Source organism: Quercus suber, unplaced genomic scaffold (genome assembly GCF_002906115.3).
Source record: "Quercus suber isolate HL8 unplaced genomic scaffold, Cork oak 2.0 scaffold_69, whole genome shotgun sequence".
Taxonomy (NCBI): domain Eukaryota; kingdom Viridiplantae; phylum Streptophyta; class Magnoliopsida; order Fagales; family Fagaceae; genus Quercus; species Quercus suber.
The window spans coordinates 372,127-389,779 of NW_027069534.1; the positions used below are offsets into that span (position 1 = coordinate 372,127).

Genomic DNA, 17,653 nt, shown 5'->3' on the forward strand with positions numbered 1-17,653 from the left:
GGTTTACAGGTAGATCTTGGTTTTAATGCTAAATGATTATGAGAAGCCCAATTGTAACTTGACGATTCCTTTTGAAGTATAACTCATATATATGATTAACGCTTTCCTCATGTCATTACATTATCTTTCCTATATTGACATATTATTCCTATGCCCTACATTGGTCATAAAAATAGAAGTAATTTTAATAAAAAAACATATTTAAAAAATATAATAAAAATTGACTTAACATGGAGAAAAAAATGGTATAAGATCGAGTTTTTGAATTATTAATTAACTTATATATTTTAAATAAAAAAACTTAAATAATAATAAAAATTATATATTTTATTAAAATATTTGGTAATTGAGTTTTATTGGAAAAATATTTTAAATTTCTTGAAAATTGTAAAAAAAAAAAAAAAAACTCTTTAGATGACAAAAACATTACGGTAGATTTTCACTATTAGCTATTAGGCCTCTCCAAGACTGACCCTCAAATGCAACGCGAGTGTGTATATGTGAACTCATGATGTGATGATGGTTTTTGCCGGACAAAGTATATGAAATGAGATTGCTACCAATTATAGAGATCAAATGTGTGATTGGTCACTTATTTTAACCAAAATTTTGGGCTTTAGGAGTCCTAAGGTCTTCTAACTTGATCATGACTTCAGTGATTAAGTTGCAATTTTTGTTATATTAAATCAATTTTTTTTAAAATAAAAAATAAAAAATTACAGGTGATAAATATGAAATTTCTCAATCAAATACACCACATCCATGCCTTAAACATAAGGGAAATAACTGTTCCAAACTAAAAAGGGGTCTTGATTTTCACATACGGCTGCGTATACTAGTGAAACCCAGAGCATGGATTACCTACTTTCATAGAGGCAATGTGGTGGGCTACTCTTTAGGCTAGATNTTTTAGAAACTTTTATGAAAAAATTGATAAACTTTTTTTTTTTTTTTGAGAAACCAAACCAAGAAGCTCAGGAATTTATTCAAACTGATTAAATTTTTTAACTATTTTTTTATATTTTTTATAAAAGTGAGGTCAAAATTTTCTTAATATAATTTATTAATAATTACTCTAAAGAGTCCTATTAACACGATTATATTATGATTTTGACTCATTTAACAATCAAATTTAAACTTCATGGGCCAGAATTTAGTTTAACATAAAGTACTAAGTGTTCTAACTTTGATGAAAATCGCCGAAACTCCTTTAAAATACTGCTTCCATTATGCCCTGGTCCTTTACAAACGGCACTGCCATTCTTTCAGCCATGGCTTCCATGTGATCAGTGCATGGTTGGTGGCTAGCTCATCAGAGCAACAATTTTTCTTCTTTTATCTCAGATAATTATTTCAAGACCAGTCTCATAAGTTCTACAAAAGAGGGCTCCATAAATTTTTATTTTTATTTTTTATTTGATGAAGGGCTCCATCAAATTGGAGCACTTGAACGTTTTTATTTATTTATTTCACGAAGGGTGGGCCCATGCGGGGTAAATCACTGATTCAGGAAGTTTTTTTAAAGTGCTGGTGTCTGAACTTGAACTATAGAGCTTTTAGTCAGATCCAATACAACTACTTTGAAACTAAGTACCCAACCACTTGGCCAAAAAAACTAGGTTTAGAGCACTTGAACGTTGAAACTGGATTTTAGATGCCACTTTAGACAAATATAGTTTAATTATAATCTAATTGAATATATAAATAGTTAGACAAAACTTACGTACAATACCTTAGATACAGTACGTTAAGTACCCCTTTTAAAATTAAAACACTTGTCCACTTACTTTATCAATGAAAATGCCGTTTTCTTCTCCGTTTATTTCTTTTCCTTCTTTTATTTTTCCCTGTTTCAAACTATGACTTCAGACTTCCTGCGAGAAAACCCCAAAACCCCAAAACTGTTTTCTTCTCTTTCTTTCTCTCTCTCTCGTTTAAGTTGCTTCTTCCCTTCCATTAAACTGAAGCCTTTGCTAGTAGCTAGAGAATATATTTGAAAATGTTCATTCAAATTTTATGAACATCAAGTACTTCTCACACAGCAACAATCAAACCAACAAAATATCAATAAACCACAAACTGATGTGTTCATCAGAGACAGAGGCAGAGAGAATGAAGAGGAGATTAAGCCAGCGGCGGAGTAGATTGAGTGGTGGTGGCCAAGTTTCATGTAGCTAAACCTTAGCCGCTGCCAACGACCACCGCGAGCCGCAGAAGGATGGCTCTCTCTCTCTCTCTCTCTCTCTAATCTCGCAGGTTTCTCACTCCTAAGCCTGATTATCTCTCAAGCTTAACCATGCCGGAACCTCAAGAGTACGACCACCATACACGGTAGCACGGGTCAAAGGGGTCTCCACCACTGATGGCCGCCATTCTCTCTCTCTTTTTGTTTTATCCTTTGGTTGATTTGGTGATTAGGTTATGAAAGCTTGAGAATTTCATTTGGGTTTGGGAAATGAGGGCTTGTAGATTCGTGGGTTTTGATATGTGCCCTGTTGAAATTGTTTGTGTTTTAGAATGAGTTTTTAAGTTGATTTGTTATTTTTTTAGTGTTTGTTTGGATAGAAAATCTTGATTTCTTGAGAAATTTTTGAATGCCCAAAATAGTCTGAAACAGGGGAAAAATAAAAGAAGGAAAAGAAATAAACGGAGAAGAAAACGGCATTTTTACTGTTAAATAAGTGTACAGGTATTTTAATTTTAAAAGAAATATTCAATGTTGTTAAGTAAGTGTACAGGTGTTTAAATTTTTAAAAAAATACTTAATGTACTTAAGTTACTATATCTAAATTTTGCTCTGAATAGATTATACTATATAAATTTATGCTAAACAGCTGTTAAGATTCCGTATATCCACTAATATAAATTACTTTAAAACTTCCTACGGACATGGCGACATTAATCAATTGAGTTCCTTTGGCGGGATTACATATGAAATCAAAAGTCAACAAAAATCTTGAGCACAGCACCAAATGAATAAATAATCAATTAAAGCGGTCAATCTTGGCTTGTTTCGTTTTTTTATCTTTCTGACTTTGAATATTTTCTTGTACTGAGATAAGAGCAAAAGAAGAAGGAAAAAAAAAAAAAAAAAACCCCAAAACAGTTCATTGTTTTCTTGAACTTTCAGAACATAGTAATCGAGTTTCAGCTTGAGCTTGAATTTAGTTGAATATAAATAAGTATTTTCTTGAATCGAGTTCAAGTAGTTCATAATCAGTCTATGTTCGACTATGATCTTCTTGAATTTACTTTTATTTTTTATGACATACAATAAATTTATTTAATTTTTATAAATTTTAAACATATTAGGAAAATTACTATTTTGATATCATGGTCATTGGCATTATTATTGTCTGGCTTGTTATTTTTCCTTTCTTTTATTATTTAGGATAATTATTTTAAGAATAGCCTCATGAGTTAGATCCCATTAAATTGGAGCATTTGAACCTTTATTTAAGATGCCACTTTTACACAAAAGTATATTGTAATCATTTGAAAATTCCTACCGACATTAAATTTGAGTTCCTTTGGCTGGATTTCAAAAGTCATGAGCAGAGCCCCACCCAATGAATAAAGCAACCAATTCTTGGCGTGTTTCGTTTTGTATCTTTCTCGCTTTGTATCAAGCTTTATGTAATTTCTGAACACCTGTTTTCTTGGACTTTCACAGAACATAGGAATTCTATCTTCACTCCCAAGTCCCTACTCAACTTTCTGTGGTGTTTCTCTGGTTTACTTCGTTTCCCAAATTTCTCTCGTTTCCACAAGCGAACCATGTCAATTAAAGCTGTCGCTTGGACTGTCGCGGGGGCTGTCGGGGAAGCTGCTTTATCCTCTTTCTTTGATGAACTGTTTGACAACTTAAGCTCCTCTGATTTGTTGAAGATCTTTCGGCAAAAGAACGTTGATGCTGATCTCAAGAAGTGGGAGAGAACGTTGCTGAAAATCCATGCTGTTCTGGAGGATGCAGAAGAGAAGCAGATGACAAGCAGGTCGTTGAAGATTTGGCTGGATGAGCTGGAAGATCTGGTTTATGATATGGAGGACATCTTGGATGAGTTTGCTACTGAAGCTTTACGACGTAAGTTGCATGAAGAAGAACCCAGCACAAGTAAGATACGGAAGTTCATCCCTACTTGTTGTGTGGGTTTCAATCTAAGTTCTATAAAGTTTGATGTCGGTTTGCGATCCAAGATTGTAGGGATCAATACAAGATTGCAAGAGATTGTGACAGAGAGGGAATTTCTGAAATTGAATGACGGTGCTGGGGGAAGGACTATAACAAAAACATCAAGGCCGCCCACGTCTTCTCTGGTTGAAGGTCAAACTTATGGCAGGGACGAAGACAAAGAGGAGATTGTCAAGTTGTTGCTCGAACCAAGTGATGCTGAACCCTCTGTGATTCCCATAGTTGGTATGGGTGGACTGGGGAAGACGACTCTTGCCCAACTAGTTTACAATGACGATAGAGTGCGCAAATTTTTTTATTTGAAAGCATGGGTTTGCGTGTCTGAAGATTCTGACAATCTAAGGTTGACAAAAGAAATTCTACACTCTTTCACTTCTGAATCTTGGGATAATAATAGTACTTTAGATTCACTACAAGTCAAACTGGAGGAGAAATTATCCGGGAACAGGTTCTTGCTCGTGTTGGACGATGTTTGGTGTGAAAGCTACGACAACTGGACTATCCTACGCAAGCCTTTTGAATATGGGGCTCTAGGAAGTAAAATTGTGGTCACAACTCAAAGTTACTATGTTTCATCAAAAATGGGAACTACTCCAGCCTACGAGTTGAAAGAGTTGTCACGTGATGCTTGTTTAAGTGTATTTACCCACCACGCGTTAGGGGCATCAGATTTTAGTGGGCATCCAGAACTTGAAAAATATGGTCAAAAAATTGTAGATAGGTGCATGGGAGCACCTTTGGCAGCAAAAGCATTTGGCGGCCTTTTACACAATAAACACGATCCTTATGAGTGGGAAGATGTGTTAAATAGCAAGATCTGGGATATTCCTGAAATTTTTTCCAGTCTTAAATTGCACTACAATTATCTCCCTTCTCATTTAAAGAGGTGTTTTGCCTATTGTTCCTTATTCCCAAAGGACAATATATTTATAAAGAAAGATCTAGTCTTGTTATGGATGGCAGAAGGTTTGGTTCAAAAAAAAAAGGGAAAGAAGCCAATGGAAGATCTTGGTGGTGATTATTTTCATGATCTACTCAAGAGATCATTTTTTCGACAAGCAAGCAATAGTAAAACACACTTTGTCATGCATGACCTCATGCATGATTTAGCTCAATGGGCAGCAGGAGGCTTGTATTGTAGGTTGGAGGTTCAATTGGGTGGTAATAAGCCATCTGAGATTTCTACAAAGGTACGACACTTTTCTTATATTAAACATTCCAATGATTGCAACCAAAAGTTTGATGACTTGCCCAAAGATATGCATTTACGAACCTTCCTGCAACTACCATTATATTGCGAATACAACTCAACAAATTTTGATGCTAAATATCGTTTGTTGCCACAATTAAGATTCTTAAGGGTATTATCTTTGAGTGGAAATGCAATATTTGAGCTACCAAGTTCAATTGGTGATTTGAAACATCTAAGATATCTCAACCTTTCTTATACTTGTATTACAAGTCTACCAAAATCTACAAGTTCTTTGTACAAGCTACAAACATTGATATTGAAAGGTTGTTCCTCTCTCAAAAAATTACCAAAAAAAATTGAAAATTTGATCAATCTTCAACATCTCAATATAACAGATGCAAATTCAATTAGAGAGATGCCAGCTGGAATAGCAAAATTAGAGAGCTTACGGACACTTTGCTTTGAGAATATGCCTGAATGGCAAGATTGGATTCCTTGCAGGGTTGAGTGCGAAGAATTTCCTTGCTTGCGTGAGCTTTCTATCTCTAACTGTCCCAAATTAGGAAAATTGCCTCATACTCTCCCGTCATTGGATAAACTTTTCATTTGTGCATGTGAGCAATTGGTTGTTTCAATTTCAAGCCATTCAGTGCTTCAAGAATTAAAAATTGAGGGATGTCCATGGGTTGTGCATGAGCTTATAAACATCAAGTTGAAGTCTACATTAAGGACACTAACAATTGAAGGCTGTAGTGCTTTGGAATCCTTGGAATTTGTGATGGATGAGGGAAGGGCTTCTTCAACTTCTTCTTCATTGAAGAATGAGGAGAATCTTAGCTGCATTGGTAACAACAATGCATCTCTTCTTGAGCACTTGGAAATTTCTAATTGTCCATCCCTAAAATGCATATCAACAATAGTCGACCTAGCTACCATGCTTAAACACCTTAAGATTGAAGAATGCTCAAATCTAACATCTTTATCATCGAGAGACACGTTACCTACCACCCTTAAAGTCCTTAAGCTAGTGGGTTGTCCAAAACTGGAGTCAATAGTAGACGAGTTAAACATGGATACATTACTTGAAGAATTTTTAATTATATGTTGTGAAAAGCTTAGGTGCTTACCGAGAGGCGTACTCTATCACCTCAAAAAGATTACTATACATGACTGTAATAGTCTTATCTCTTTAGAAGATTTGATCCCGACCGACTTGAGAAGTCTTGAAATCGAAGAATGTGAGAAACTGGTGACCTTGCCAAACAACATGCACCTCTACTCTCTGCAAACTTTATCAGTATGTAACTGCCCAAGTATCGTATCCTTTCCAACCTTTACAGAAGAGGGTTTCCCCACCAACTTTAGAGAGCTTAGAGAGCTTAAGTTGTCAGGGGCGAATCTCTGTGAGCAAGTATTTGAGTTGGGACTGCACAGACTCACGTCGCTTACATCTCTCGAGATTCATAATGGAATTATGGATTCGTTTCCAGAAGAGGAAGATGGGAAGACGATGTTGATGTTGCCTACATCTCTCACTACCCTAAGATTTGAAAAATTTCCAAATTTGTTATTCCTCTCCTGGAAGTTCTTTCGAAATGTCTCTACACTTGAAAAAATTTTCATTTGTGCGTGCCCTAAACTCGAGTCTCTCTCAGAGGAGTGTTTTCCTCCCTCACTTCAGCTATTTCATATTTATGAATGTCCTGTGCTGAAACAAAACTACGAGAAAGGCAAAGGGATAATGTGGTCAAAGATTGCCAACATCCCTTCGCTTATAATTAATGACGTGGAGCAGCAGAAATAATTTTGCAAAACAGACAGATCTTCCTTCTAGGTATAACGTTATTTCGTTTCATAATATTTCAGTTCAAGAATTTTTACGATTATACAATAAAGTCCTCTCTGTTTGTGTATTTAAACAATATGAATTTTAAAATTCAAACCCTAACCCAAGCTAATTCTCGCAGTGTTACAATAGAGGCTAGCTTCAAAACTTGGATGAGGTATGTAAATTTTGGCTCGTATATGTTCAATTTTTTTTTCCTACTTTTAACAATTGAACTTCTAGCACCTTGAATTGTTCACTCATCTCTTATACTTGTTAGTTATTTGAATTATATGATCCCTTTATTCCTAGAGGCATATAGCTGTTCGATGAAATGCCTGAAATAGATATTGTATTGTGGAATTTGAGAACATTTAAAAATAGTACTAATAATACTAGGGACCCCATTTGCACATAATGTCAGGATAATTATTGTACCACGTAATGTGATGATTGCCGGTTATATATCATGTTGAGGAACAATGATCAGTGGAGATATGCACATAATGGCTTTTTATCAATATGATGCCTGAGCAGCTATTAAAGATCAAATCATTCTCACTTGTTGCTGCAGATGGCAGGTATCTCTACATTAACCAAAACTAATCTAGGTCATTTGTAAAATAATTTTTCAGGAAGTTTCCAGTATTGACTTTGACAAACCATCCAATCAGGACAAAAGAAGAACTAACTATTTTTTAATCAATCGTTACTTTTAGTTCAAAGAGTCCTCTTGTCCTAATACCATTACAGCCTCCAATAATTACATTTTTGAGGATAATTATTACTGTAACTTCTCTTGGCTTCCCCATGCCAACCTTTCTTATATAGGTAAGATAAAATTTCGAAAAAAAGAAGACTACTACATGGAAAAAGAACATGAGGTAGCCAAGAAAGTAGGTATCATAACTGCCACAGTGTCAAAGTATTTCATCGGTTCCAAAGCACTTTTGGTGTGAAATAAAATGTCAAAGGTTCATTATAATGTGAACTGATTAGAATGAAATAAATGATCTTGCCTATTCCAATAAGTTATGTTGATCTTCACCATTTAATTAGAAATGCCGGAGCCTTTTTGTTTGGATCAGATCTCACTATCAGATTTGAATTTATTGAATCAAATTCCATTAATAATAGGGTCTCAGTTTGGATGGAGAGATCCTACACAGATGCTTGCTTTTTTTTTTCTTATGTTATTCTTGTTATTGCAGCCACTCTTTGTAAATTCAGGAATGTGACCATATGGTCATGATCTTTGGTGGAGGTGGTGGGTTTGGAGCAAGTGAGGTGCAAGCTTTGTCAGACAATTTTTGAAGCCTTATCCTATGTATTTGCAATAGGTGTGGCAGCTGCACTTGTACTTACAAGTATGTCTGGGGTTTACAGCCTTTGTTGTGGATTGAAAACATGAAGCTGTGTGATGCATACTGTTAACATATTGTTGTGCTGCATTCCTAATCTCCTTAGCCCTGGTTTCATCAAGCTGTTGGCAAATTCCCACTAATGTTCATCACCTAGAGGAGCAACAACAATAATTGTATAAAACATATTTACACATGGGATGCAAAGTCAAGGCAATGGGCATAAGAAATTAGGTATAGTTTTAAGAGGCAATGAAACTTTCAAGCATTTCTTTTATAATTTTTGGTCAAAGGTTCCATATACTTAAAAAGGAATTTTATTCATAGTTTTCATTAGGGGGACTATTTAAGATATACCTTAGTGAGATAAATTTTGGTCCTTTGTGTGTTTCACGTTTGTGACAAATTGTACCTATTAAGATCCATATGAAGCCTTGCTCTGTGGGTTTTTGGCTTGGGAACAAAAATAGTTCATTGGCTAATGAAAATTACTTAAAAAGGAAAACAATTTGTAGATTTGTCAATTCAACATAATAAATTACTCTTTTGCAGCTACAGGCTGTGGGTGATTTAGGCTTTCGAAAACAAAGCTACCACCAAAGGCAGTGAGTGAGACCAATGCTGTGACAGTGCTTGATTATAGTAAGAAAATGGAGTAGCTTTGTAGGGAGGCTTACTTGTTAAAGAAGGACCAAGTTATCAAGCTGAGGGAAGTATTAGAGGCTGACAAGGATGGAAATTTCTGGTTATGCAGGATGTGATAAGAGCTGAAGTTGGAAAGGATCATGTTTGTTTTGCAGGGATAGAATGAGTAATGCTGTTACTACTGGATTCTTTAGCTGTGAAAATAATTCAAAATCCACTGCCTTCCTCCTCCTTTTGAGACAAGCTCTGTGGCCTTGAAGCATATGGGAATTCAAAGTTTTTTTGTACTCTCAACCAGCAAATAGCTTGAGAAACTTTTTGAAAACAGATAAATTCAAGACTGGGTGAGTGCAGGTGTCATTGGTGACCTTCAAAGTCTATTAACCGGTGTAAGAAGTGTTGGCCCTAATAGGATTGATCCCAGAAACCGACCCAACCCAGCGGGTTGGGTTGGGTTGGGTCAATTTTGATGGGTTGGCGGGTTGGCTACACACCCCTACACCTAATTATATTCCAATGGAAAAAGCCTTCCATGCTATTATATGAACTTTAGAAATAAAAATTCGTTGTTGCTGATGGTAGCTCTTGTTGAATTCACAAGACATATCTTATTTGCTCACTGTTTAATTTTTCCTTTTTCCATTTCTTTTTTGTTTTATTTTTCGATGTTCCTCTCCACTGGCCATTCTAGGGACTGCTTGGCATTGTGGCACAATCTTCGGAGGACTTAAAGAGCAATGAGAGGAGGCATTCTGGTCTGACAGAGCCAAAAACCTAATAGACTTTTCCACCCGTGTTTATGTAAATAAAAAGGTCAGTGCCCCTTTCTTGACCTTGTTCATCTTTTGAAACACCATCAAGTTAGAGATAACTTATTGAAATTTTTGTTGAATTCATTTTTTTTTTTTTTTTTCATTTTCTAAGTTTTGTCTCTTTAGTTTAGTGTATGCTATAGTACCTTCTTTCCCATAAATATAACATAGCAGTATAGTAATAAAAACCATGACTCATAGTTGTAACTTAATTTTTGTTGTAAACTTTCAGGCAAGTTTTTCATAGGTAATTCAACCTGAAGGAGGCAAACCAGTTTTATCTCTACGGATGATAATCCTTATTTTTTTTTGATAAGCAGATGATAATCCTTTTTCTTCTGCTATTCATGCCATAATAGCCACTCTGTGTGCTATTTTGAAATGCTGGAATGTGGGACACGTTTGAAGGGAAGGTTGTCATGCTTATCATGCTCTTAACTATTGCAGTCACATGATCACGATCTGTCAAGAAGCAATGGTTGGGAATCATTGTAATGAGAACCTCCTTTGTGCAATTGGATACGGTTTGTAGATTTTTGGGCATGACAAGTGGGAGTTAGTACCAAAAGAAAGAGTTGCTGGTGAGGTGTAGGCTTTGTCAGACAATTCAGAAACCTCATCTGATGTACTTATGAAAGGCGTGCACTGCACTTGTAGTTATCAGTAGCCTTTGAGGTTTGCAGCCATTGTTGTGGAAGTGGTAGAGACAAGCCGTTAAAGAAGACATTGCTTTGCTGCGTTTGCGATTTTTAAGCTATAGTTTCGACGAGTCCCTAGCCGAATGCCCACTAATTCTCAGCTCACCAATTCTACATCTTCCTTTTTTCTGCTATAGCCTAGTCCTCTTTGTAATGTGACTTTAATGTTAAACATCATATGTACCATTGAGGTATTTTTAAGCTGTTTTTCACTTTTTTGGCTTCATCTAAAAGGAAGCAAGCTTACCAGTTTACAAAATATAGTTAAGGATGCAGTTGACTTGCCACCAGTTTGACCAATGTGTTGAAATTTGTTCTTTGAAATTTTGTCTCGGCCATCAAATAATCTTGGCTTAAAATATCATTTGGACTGCCTGTGACATTGTGCTTGAAATTATAACTTTAAGATCTACCATCGTTTGGACTGTAATTTACTACTCTTAAGACCATCATCATTATTTTCAAAACTTTTCTAGACAGTGAAAGCACAGAAATTTTAGCCCCTACTATGTAGTTTTATCCAACTCAATTTCATTTCAAAATTTTTCTAGACAGAGAACTTGAAATGATCTCTTGTTGAATATGCAGAGTTTTTTTAAAACAAACTCTGGTTATATATTTATATTTATATATATGAAATCTAGCTAGAAATGCGGAACTTTGGCTTCTTATTTCTACTTGTTTGATTTAATTTAAGTTACTCTGCTTGTTTTGTTATTTCTTGTTTGGTCTTGGTGAATAGCATATTGGCTCCACCTCCTCGCTAATTGATTTGATCTTGATTTCATCTGCAGGCATAGGCATCTAAATTCTGCAATTCCAATTAGAGGGTTTTGGACTTCATCCACTAGTCTGTCCATCAAATATATCCCCAAACATTAATTCCAATGGGCTTTCAGAAACACACTCTCTTAGGAATCTGAGATTCTCTTGATTTTCTGAGTGTCTTATGCTATAAATTAGAAGTGATGAATTTTTTATTTTACAAACGAAAACTACTAGGGAACATGCACACTCCTAAAATCAAGTATCAAAGATGTATCATTATGACAATCATATGAATGTAAAATTCATAATTGGAAACCTATATGATGGCTATAATCCATTAATGTAGCACCTGTTATCTACAGTATATCGAAATGAGTATATGAAAAGCTTGTAGAAACTGAAGAAACAAGAACCGAAACATTTAAGAGTTAGAATGTCTCAAGCAATTTCATGACATCCACCAATGTCACTTTGCCATCCAAAATTGAAGCATTTTTATTAAAGAAACCAACAAACTGCAGCCGAAAAGAAGAGTATCACAGTTGCTAAGACCAGGCTTTTGATCCACAAGCAATGTACATGAATATTGAAGGTAATCTATATATACATATATATAATAATAGGTGAAATTGAGAGAAAATCCAATTAGATTTCAATTGGATTCTCAATTTTGCGCCACCTGTTCTAACCAAAACTCAAAAAATTTCAAATTAAAACTTTAATTATGTACCACGTGTACATACCAATTTCAATATTCAAATCTAAAATTGGAGTCCAATTTTACTCTACCTCTTATGAAACACTGTAATCCTCTTCTTTTTTCCTGAATAAAACGCTATGATCACCTCCCCTTCTAGAAATCTGTGTTTTACGTTAAATGTTGTGTTTTTTTTTTTTTTTTTTTGGCTAAATAATTAGAAATACAGCTCCCCACAGATCCAAAACTCTCAGATTCAACACCTCCAGAACTCACACTTTGACCCCAACAACACCCACGATGACTTCTTGGAGCCTTCGTGTTCTTGGCCTGACCTCAACCCCAAAACCCCGTGGGACCTCAAGCCCAGAGGCCTCTCTGATGAAACACCATCGTCTAACCTTGACAACAATGTTCCTTACCAGTTCGACCATGACTCTTCCACCCTTGCTTCCAAGCTCCGTAACCACCAAATTTCCACCCTACTGCCCAGGACATGGACCTTGACACATCCTCCGATCATCCCAAGGTCGACAACGACAATGACAACAACAACAACGAGGCGGTTGATTCTTCGTTGTCGACCAAGCGACCCAGAGAGGAAGAAGAAGAAGAAGAAAAAGAAAAGCCCCAAAACCAAGACAACAACAATGGCGACGATGTCGTTTTGAATAAGAAGCAGAAGGTAGAGGAGGAGGAAAAGTCCTTGGAAGAAGAGCGATTGGAAAAGCTAGCTGGAGGAGGAGGAGAAGAACAAGAACAAGAAAAAGAAGAAGAGGAGGAGAAATCGGGTCAGACGAGCTTGGGTCCGAAGGATTTCGGGTCTTCGGTCGAGATGTTTGATTATTTCTACAAGTTTCTCCATTTCTGGCCTCCTAACCTCAACGTTAATAAGGTAATTAAACCTTTTAAATTTTTGTTTAAATTTGTGTTTGGTTGATGAGAAAGTTGGTTCTTTTGTTGTTTTTTATTTTAATTCTGTTGTGGATTCTTTTGGGATGATCAAGAAAAAACTGAATTGAATTGAAAGTTTCCGCTTTTTCTTGATAAATTTTTGGATTGTAAAAGAATTTGATTTGATCTGTTTTGTTTTGTTTGCTGTTTGGTTGCTGATAAATTGGAGTGAAAGCCAAGAAAAGGAAATTAATGTTTTTGGGCTTTACCATGCGGTGGTTTTTGTGGGTTTGGTTTGCTTAAAAAGATTTGAAATTTGCAACTCTTTTGTTGTTTTATTTGGTTTTCTTGGCAAGCAAACAGGGGTTGTGTTACTCTTTTGTTTTTAACCTTTTCGTCAAAGTTCAAGCTTTTGATAGTTTTGATTAATATTTTGTGTTTGCTTAACTCACCAAGTACCCTGTCCCTCAGCAGAGGAGTAATAGAGAAAGAGTAATGAAGTACTCTGTTATGTTATACTGCAAAGTTAGTTTTATACACAGGAGTATTTTTTTTTTTAATTTTTAAATGTTGGTAATTGGTTATTGTAGAATCAGAAAATATGTTTGAAAAGAATTACTGTGTATTGGTTTTGGGGTTCTTTTTAGTTCCCAATTGATTTCTTTATGGGTTTTTACCTTTTATTCTTTCACATGGTTGTTGGGTATTTTGAATGATTGAATGATTAGTTCATCAATTCAGTCGTGGTGATGTGCCCATTACTGTTTCCATAACCTACTCATGCATTTGTTATTGTGGAAGTAAATTTGGACGTTCAATAGATGAGTGATTCTGAATTTATTATATTCTGGTTGTAGTTGTAGACGTTTAAAGTCCTGGTAAACTAATCACCTAGGTGTGTATTTTTTTTTTTTTTTTGTTTTGTTTTGTAATAGGGTTAGCTGTGGTGTCGGCGCCCGAGCCGACAAGTCTGGTCTGATACAGATGCTGCTTTCTTTGGGTGCCTCTGACGATGTCGTTGATGGGTCATCATCTTTCAAGTCTCCCAATACAGTGAGTTTTTGAGTTTTGAGCTTGACTTTACAGTAACCGTTTGTGCTTTGAGTGGTATTAATGTAAATAGTGGTGAATTATGAAGGTATTTTTGTTTAATTTATCAGGGATCAATGATGAATGCTTTTCAGCTATGACTATTCTTATTTAATATTTTTTGGTTATTGGTTTTTTTTTTTTCAAGTATTTTGGATTTATAAGCCAACGAGGGCTTGGCTGAGTGGGTAAGGCTCGGACACTTCGTGCAACACACCTAAGTTGGTGTCCCGCTGCCCGCAGGTTTCCGTTGGTGGGTAAACTTAGTGGTGAGGTGTACTCACAAATGTGAGGTGACTCTCACACAGGTGTGTAAAGGGCAGCTGCACCTAAGAAGGGCCGCTGACTCGGTTGCCACCTGGCTCCTTGCCCGAGGGTGTAATATAACCATAAAGACCCCCATTTTCCATTCTCAAAAAAAAAAAAAAAAGTATTTTGGATTTATATCTGTCAATGTCAATTCTTTTCTCTACAGATATGAGGTGGGTTCTTTCTAAGCTTTTCTTTTTCAGGGTTTGTAGATGGAAAGGGAAATTCTTGGAAGCAATCCAAGTCTGAGTAGAAGCAGTACTACCAAGTATAGTTTCTACTTTATTGGAACCATCATCGGTAATTTTTTTTTTTTTTAATTGAATGTTAAATATACTTTATGTTTGGATATTTGGTTTGATTGGTTTGATTTTTAGGTATTTGGGTTAGAATTTATTTTTTTTCATTTAGGTATTTGGGTTTGGATTTTTTTTTTTTTGTTTCTATTTGTTTTTGTTTTAAATATTAGGATTAAAATGGTTCTGGGCTATTCTGTGATTGATTTTACAATGTGCATACTATGCTGCCAACCATGTCTACTTTGCTGGATGCTGCTTCTCCCTTTACAACAATCTGAACCTAAACAGGTACGTATTGTTTTAGACATTTCTTATATGATTTATTCTATTCTAATCTATTTTTTTATAGGACTTCTACTAGATGTTTCTTTGCATATATTTTATTTGAATTTTCTTCAATATATTTATTTAATGGTATATTGCTATCATCAACATGAAGATTAATTAATGTTTTAGATGCCTCTTAGAAGTAGTGAATCTAATCTATATATCTATATATCTATGGAAAAAGGTTGAATTTGCATCAAAGAGATTCTTGGTATTCTTTCGTGGACTTACAGATTGATTAATTTTGATAGCAACCAGATTCCAAGATCCTTCAAAGGCAATGATTTTTTAAAATATAATATTTGGTTCCGGTAAATTAGCCTGTTTTCTATTGAAACTAACAGAATTTGTATTGCTCTATTTATTTATTTGGTTGGTTGAGAAATTCTGTTGATGGGTTTTGTTGGTGAGAATTTCTACGCTGAATCTAAAATTTAATACTAAATATTAAATTTGATGTTTGCTTCTTACTTTTTTTTTTCTTGTCTTAATTTCTTTGTCTCGTTGACAGGCTTCAAGCGTAGGAATGGTGCACACAATCTTTTGTTAATAACTATGCAAGTTTGTATTAATTTCATGTGATTTTTTATTTTTTATTATTTTTATGATAGTTAGATATCTATTTGCTTTATTTCAGATTACGCTTGATATCTATTTGCTTATGAATGATATCAGATCTGACCCTCACTTAAACAAAACATAAGGTATCACATTCACAAAACTTAACGTAAGGTATCCTATGCTTTTTTGCTTTCTGAGAAAATTTCATTTCCTTTCCATTCCATGTGTTTGTCTCAGGTTTTTGTTTTGTGTGTCTTTGGGTTAATAAGGCAACAAAACTAAAGTTTTTAAGGCTGTCTGAGACTGTCAACAACATCACATAATGATAGCTTAAATTCTTCTTTCATTGCTGATTTTTTTCATTTGCTTTGATTTGTAAATAAGGACTGTGTTTTTGGAGAAGTGAATAATGACTCTAAGTTCGTTACATTTCATATTGATTGTACTGTCGACTTCCTGAATGGAAGTATATAAGTAAGATTTTCCTAATTTAAATGCCATTGTGATTTTTTTTTTTTTTTTGTGATGCACTTGAAGCATAGAGTTTCTTTATTCAAAAATTGATAGTTGATATTAGGTTAATATTTCTTCTTATTATACTCTATGGGTTTTGTTTTCCCTTTACTACACAAACACAAACAAAATTCCAATATGTTGTTTATTTATGTAGTTATCCCAGATTTTTTTAAATTTGGGTTGCCAAACATAGGTGTATATGATTTAGACTCAAACCTTAAATAACTACCATTTGTTGTGATAAGATTGTATTGAAATTATGCACCATAAATGTGTATTATCTATACTTCTTAGAGGATTGGCTCTGTTCCTTCTGTGCCTACTTAGATAAAGTGGATGTGGTTTTGTAAGGTGCCACTAGGTGCCATCATCAGAGGTTCGTTTGAGACCAATTGTGAGAATTTGTGGTATAACAAAATTTGAAAATAATTATAATGAAAGTTAACACAAATCTATCTTTTAGATTTATTGGTTGAAGAGCAATTTCTTCAAAATTGGTTGGCACTGATAAGCAAGAGTTCAATGCAGATGTTGGTCATTTTGGAGTAGGAATTTGTCATGATATATGCTTCTCTAAAGTTGCTACATTCCTATCAAGGTAAGCAAAATACTAAAATTTTGAATTGTTGTAGAGATTATAAACAAAAGAGACATGCCAAATCTGCCTTCAATTAAAATGTCAGGTTTTTAAGAGTTATCTTGCAACTATACAAAATATTTTCAACCTTTCATTAGGTTATCCCACTTGGAAGACCATTTTTTAGTTATTATTATATGTGTTAGTTGGTAAGGTATCGCTTGCTTTGCTGAGCTAAGTTCATTTTTTGGAGTTCATGTAATTGTTTTTTTTTTTTTTTTAAACTTCATTAGTCACAATTCTGCATTGTGTGCTATTCAAACGTTTGAGTTAAATAGTCAATATTATCTTGGTTTGAGAAAACCCAAGATGGGCAAGAGCTTCTTAGTCTCTGTATTATTAGGTGCACCAAGAGCTTTCATGTCCTTTTATTTCTATTTTTGTAGGGATCACTATTTTCATTCTTTAGATTGTATTATGAACTTTCATTATTGTTTTAATCATTTTCAGGTGTGGATTTTGAGATTAAGTTGCTCACAATTGGTGGGAGAAGATTGAAGCTTACAACTGCTGGAATTATTTTGAATTATAATTTCATTTTAATATTTGATTAATGATGCTTTTGAAAGTGATAGTTAATGCTAACATGTAATCTTTCTCTTCTTTCAAGTTAGTAATTGCCTTTGGTGCATAAATAGATTGTAGAGCTATTAACAATTGATGAAAGATATGTATATATGATTTTTAGTTAGGTGAACTTTTGGATTTTAATAGAACCATTTAACCTTCGAATGTTGAAAAAACAAGAAGGTAAAATGTTCTGTAAATTTTAATTTTGTGAAACTGATCAATGGCAATTTGAAGTGATAAAAGAGACAACAATATTGACTT

At 34.6% G+C, this 17,653-nt stretch overlaps 2 protein-coding genes across 2 annotated transcripts in view; both read left to right on the forward strand.

Moving 5' to 3' along the window:
- Positions 1-11,100, forward strand: part of LOC111987503 (putative disease resistance RPP13-like protein 1) — a 37,746-nt gene extending 26,646 nt beyond the window's left edge. The window contains exons 4-8 of the mRNA XM_065773126.1: positions 3,674-7,218; positions 7,352-7,387; positions 8,421-8,804; positions 9,123-10,028; positions 10,260-11,100. Of these exons, the coding sequence (XP_065629198.1) occupies positions 3,674-7,188 (3,515 nt within the window). The 3' untranslated portion in view covers positions 7,189-7,218; positions 7,352-7,387; positions 8,421-8,804; positions 9,123-10,028; positions 10,260-11,100. The remainder of the gene's footprint in view (positions 1-3,673; positions 7,219-7,351; positions 7,388-8,420; positions 8,805-9,122; positions 10,029-10,259) is intronic.
- A 1,071-nt stretch (positions 11,101-12,171) lies between these two features.
- Positions 12,172-17,653, forward strand: LOC111987524 (protein EMBRYO DEFECTIVE 514). Its single transcript, XM_065773094.1, has 4 exons — positions 12,172-13,085; positions 14,020-14,137; positions 14,686-16,783; positions 17,273-17,653. The coding sequence occupies exons 1-2, from the start codon at positions 12,687-12,689 to the stop codon at positions 14,023-14,025; spliced, it is 405 nt and encodes a 134-aa protein (XP_065629166.1). The 5' UTR covers positions 12,172-12,686; the 3' UTR covers positions 14,026-14,137; positions 14,686-16,783; positions 17,273-17,653.

Bases quoted from the DNA above. Each gene is read 5' to 3' on its own strand.
- LOC111987524 (XM_065773094.1), top strand. From the start codon at position 12,687: ATGGACCTTGACACATCCTCCGATCATCCCAAGGTCGACAACGACAAT.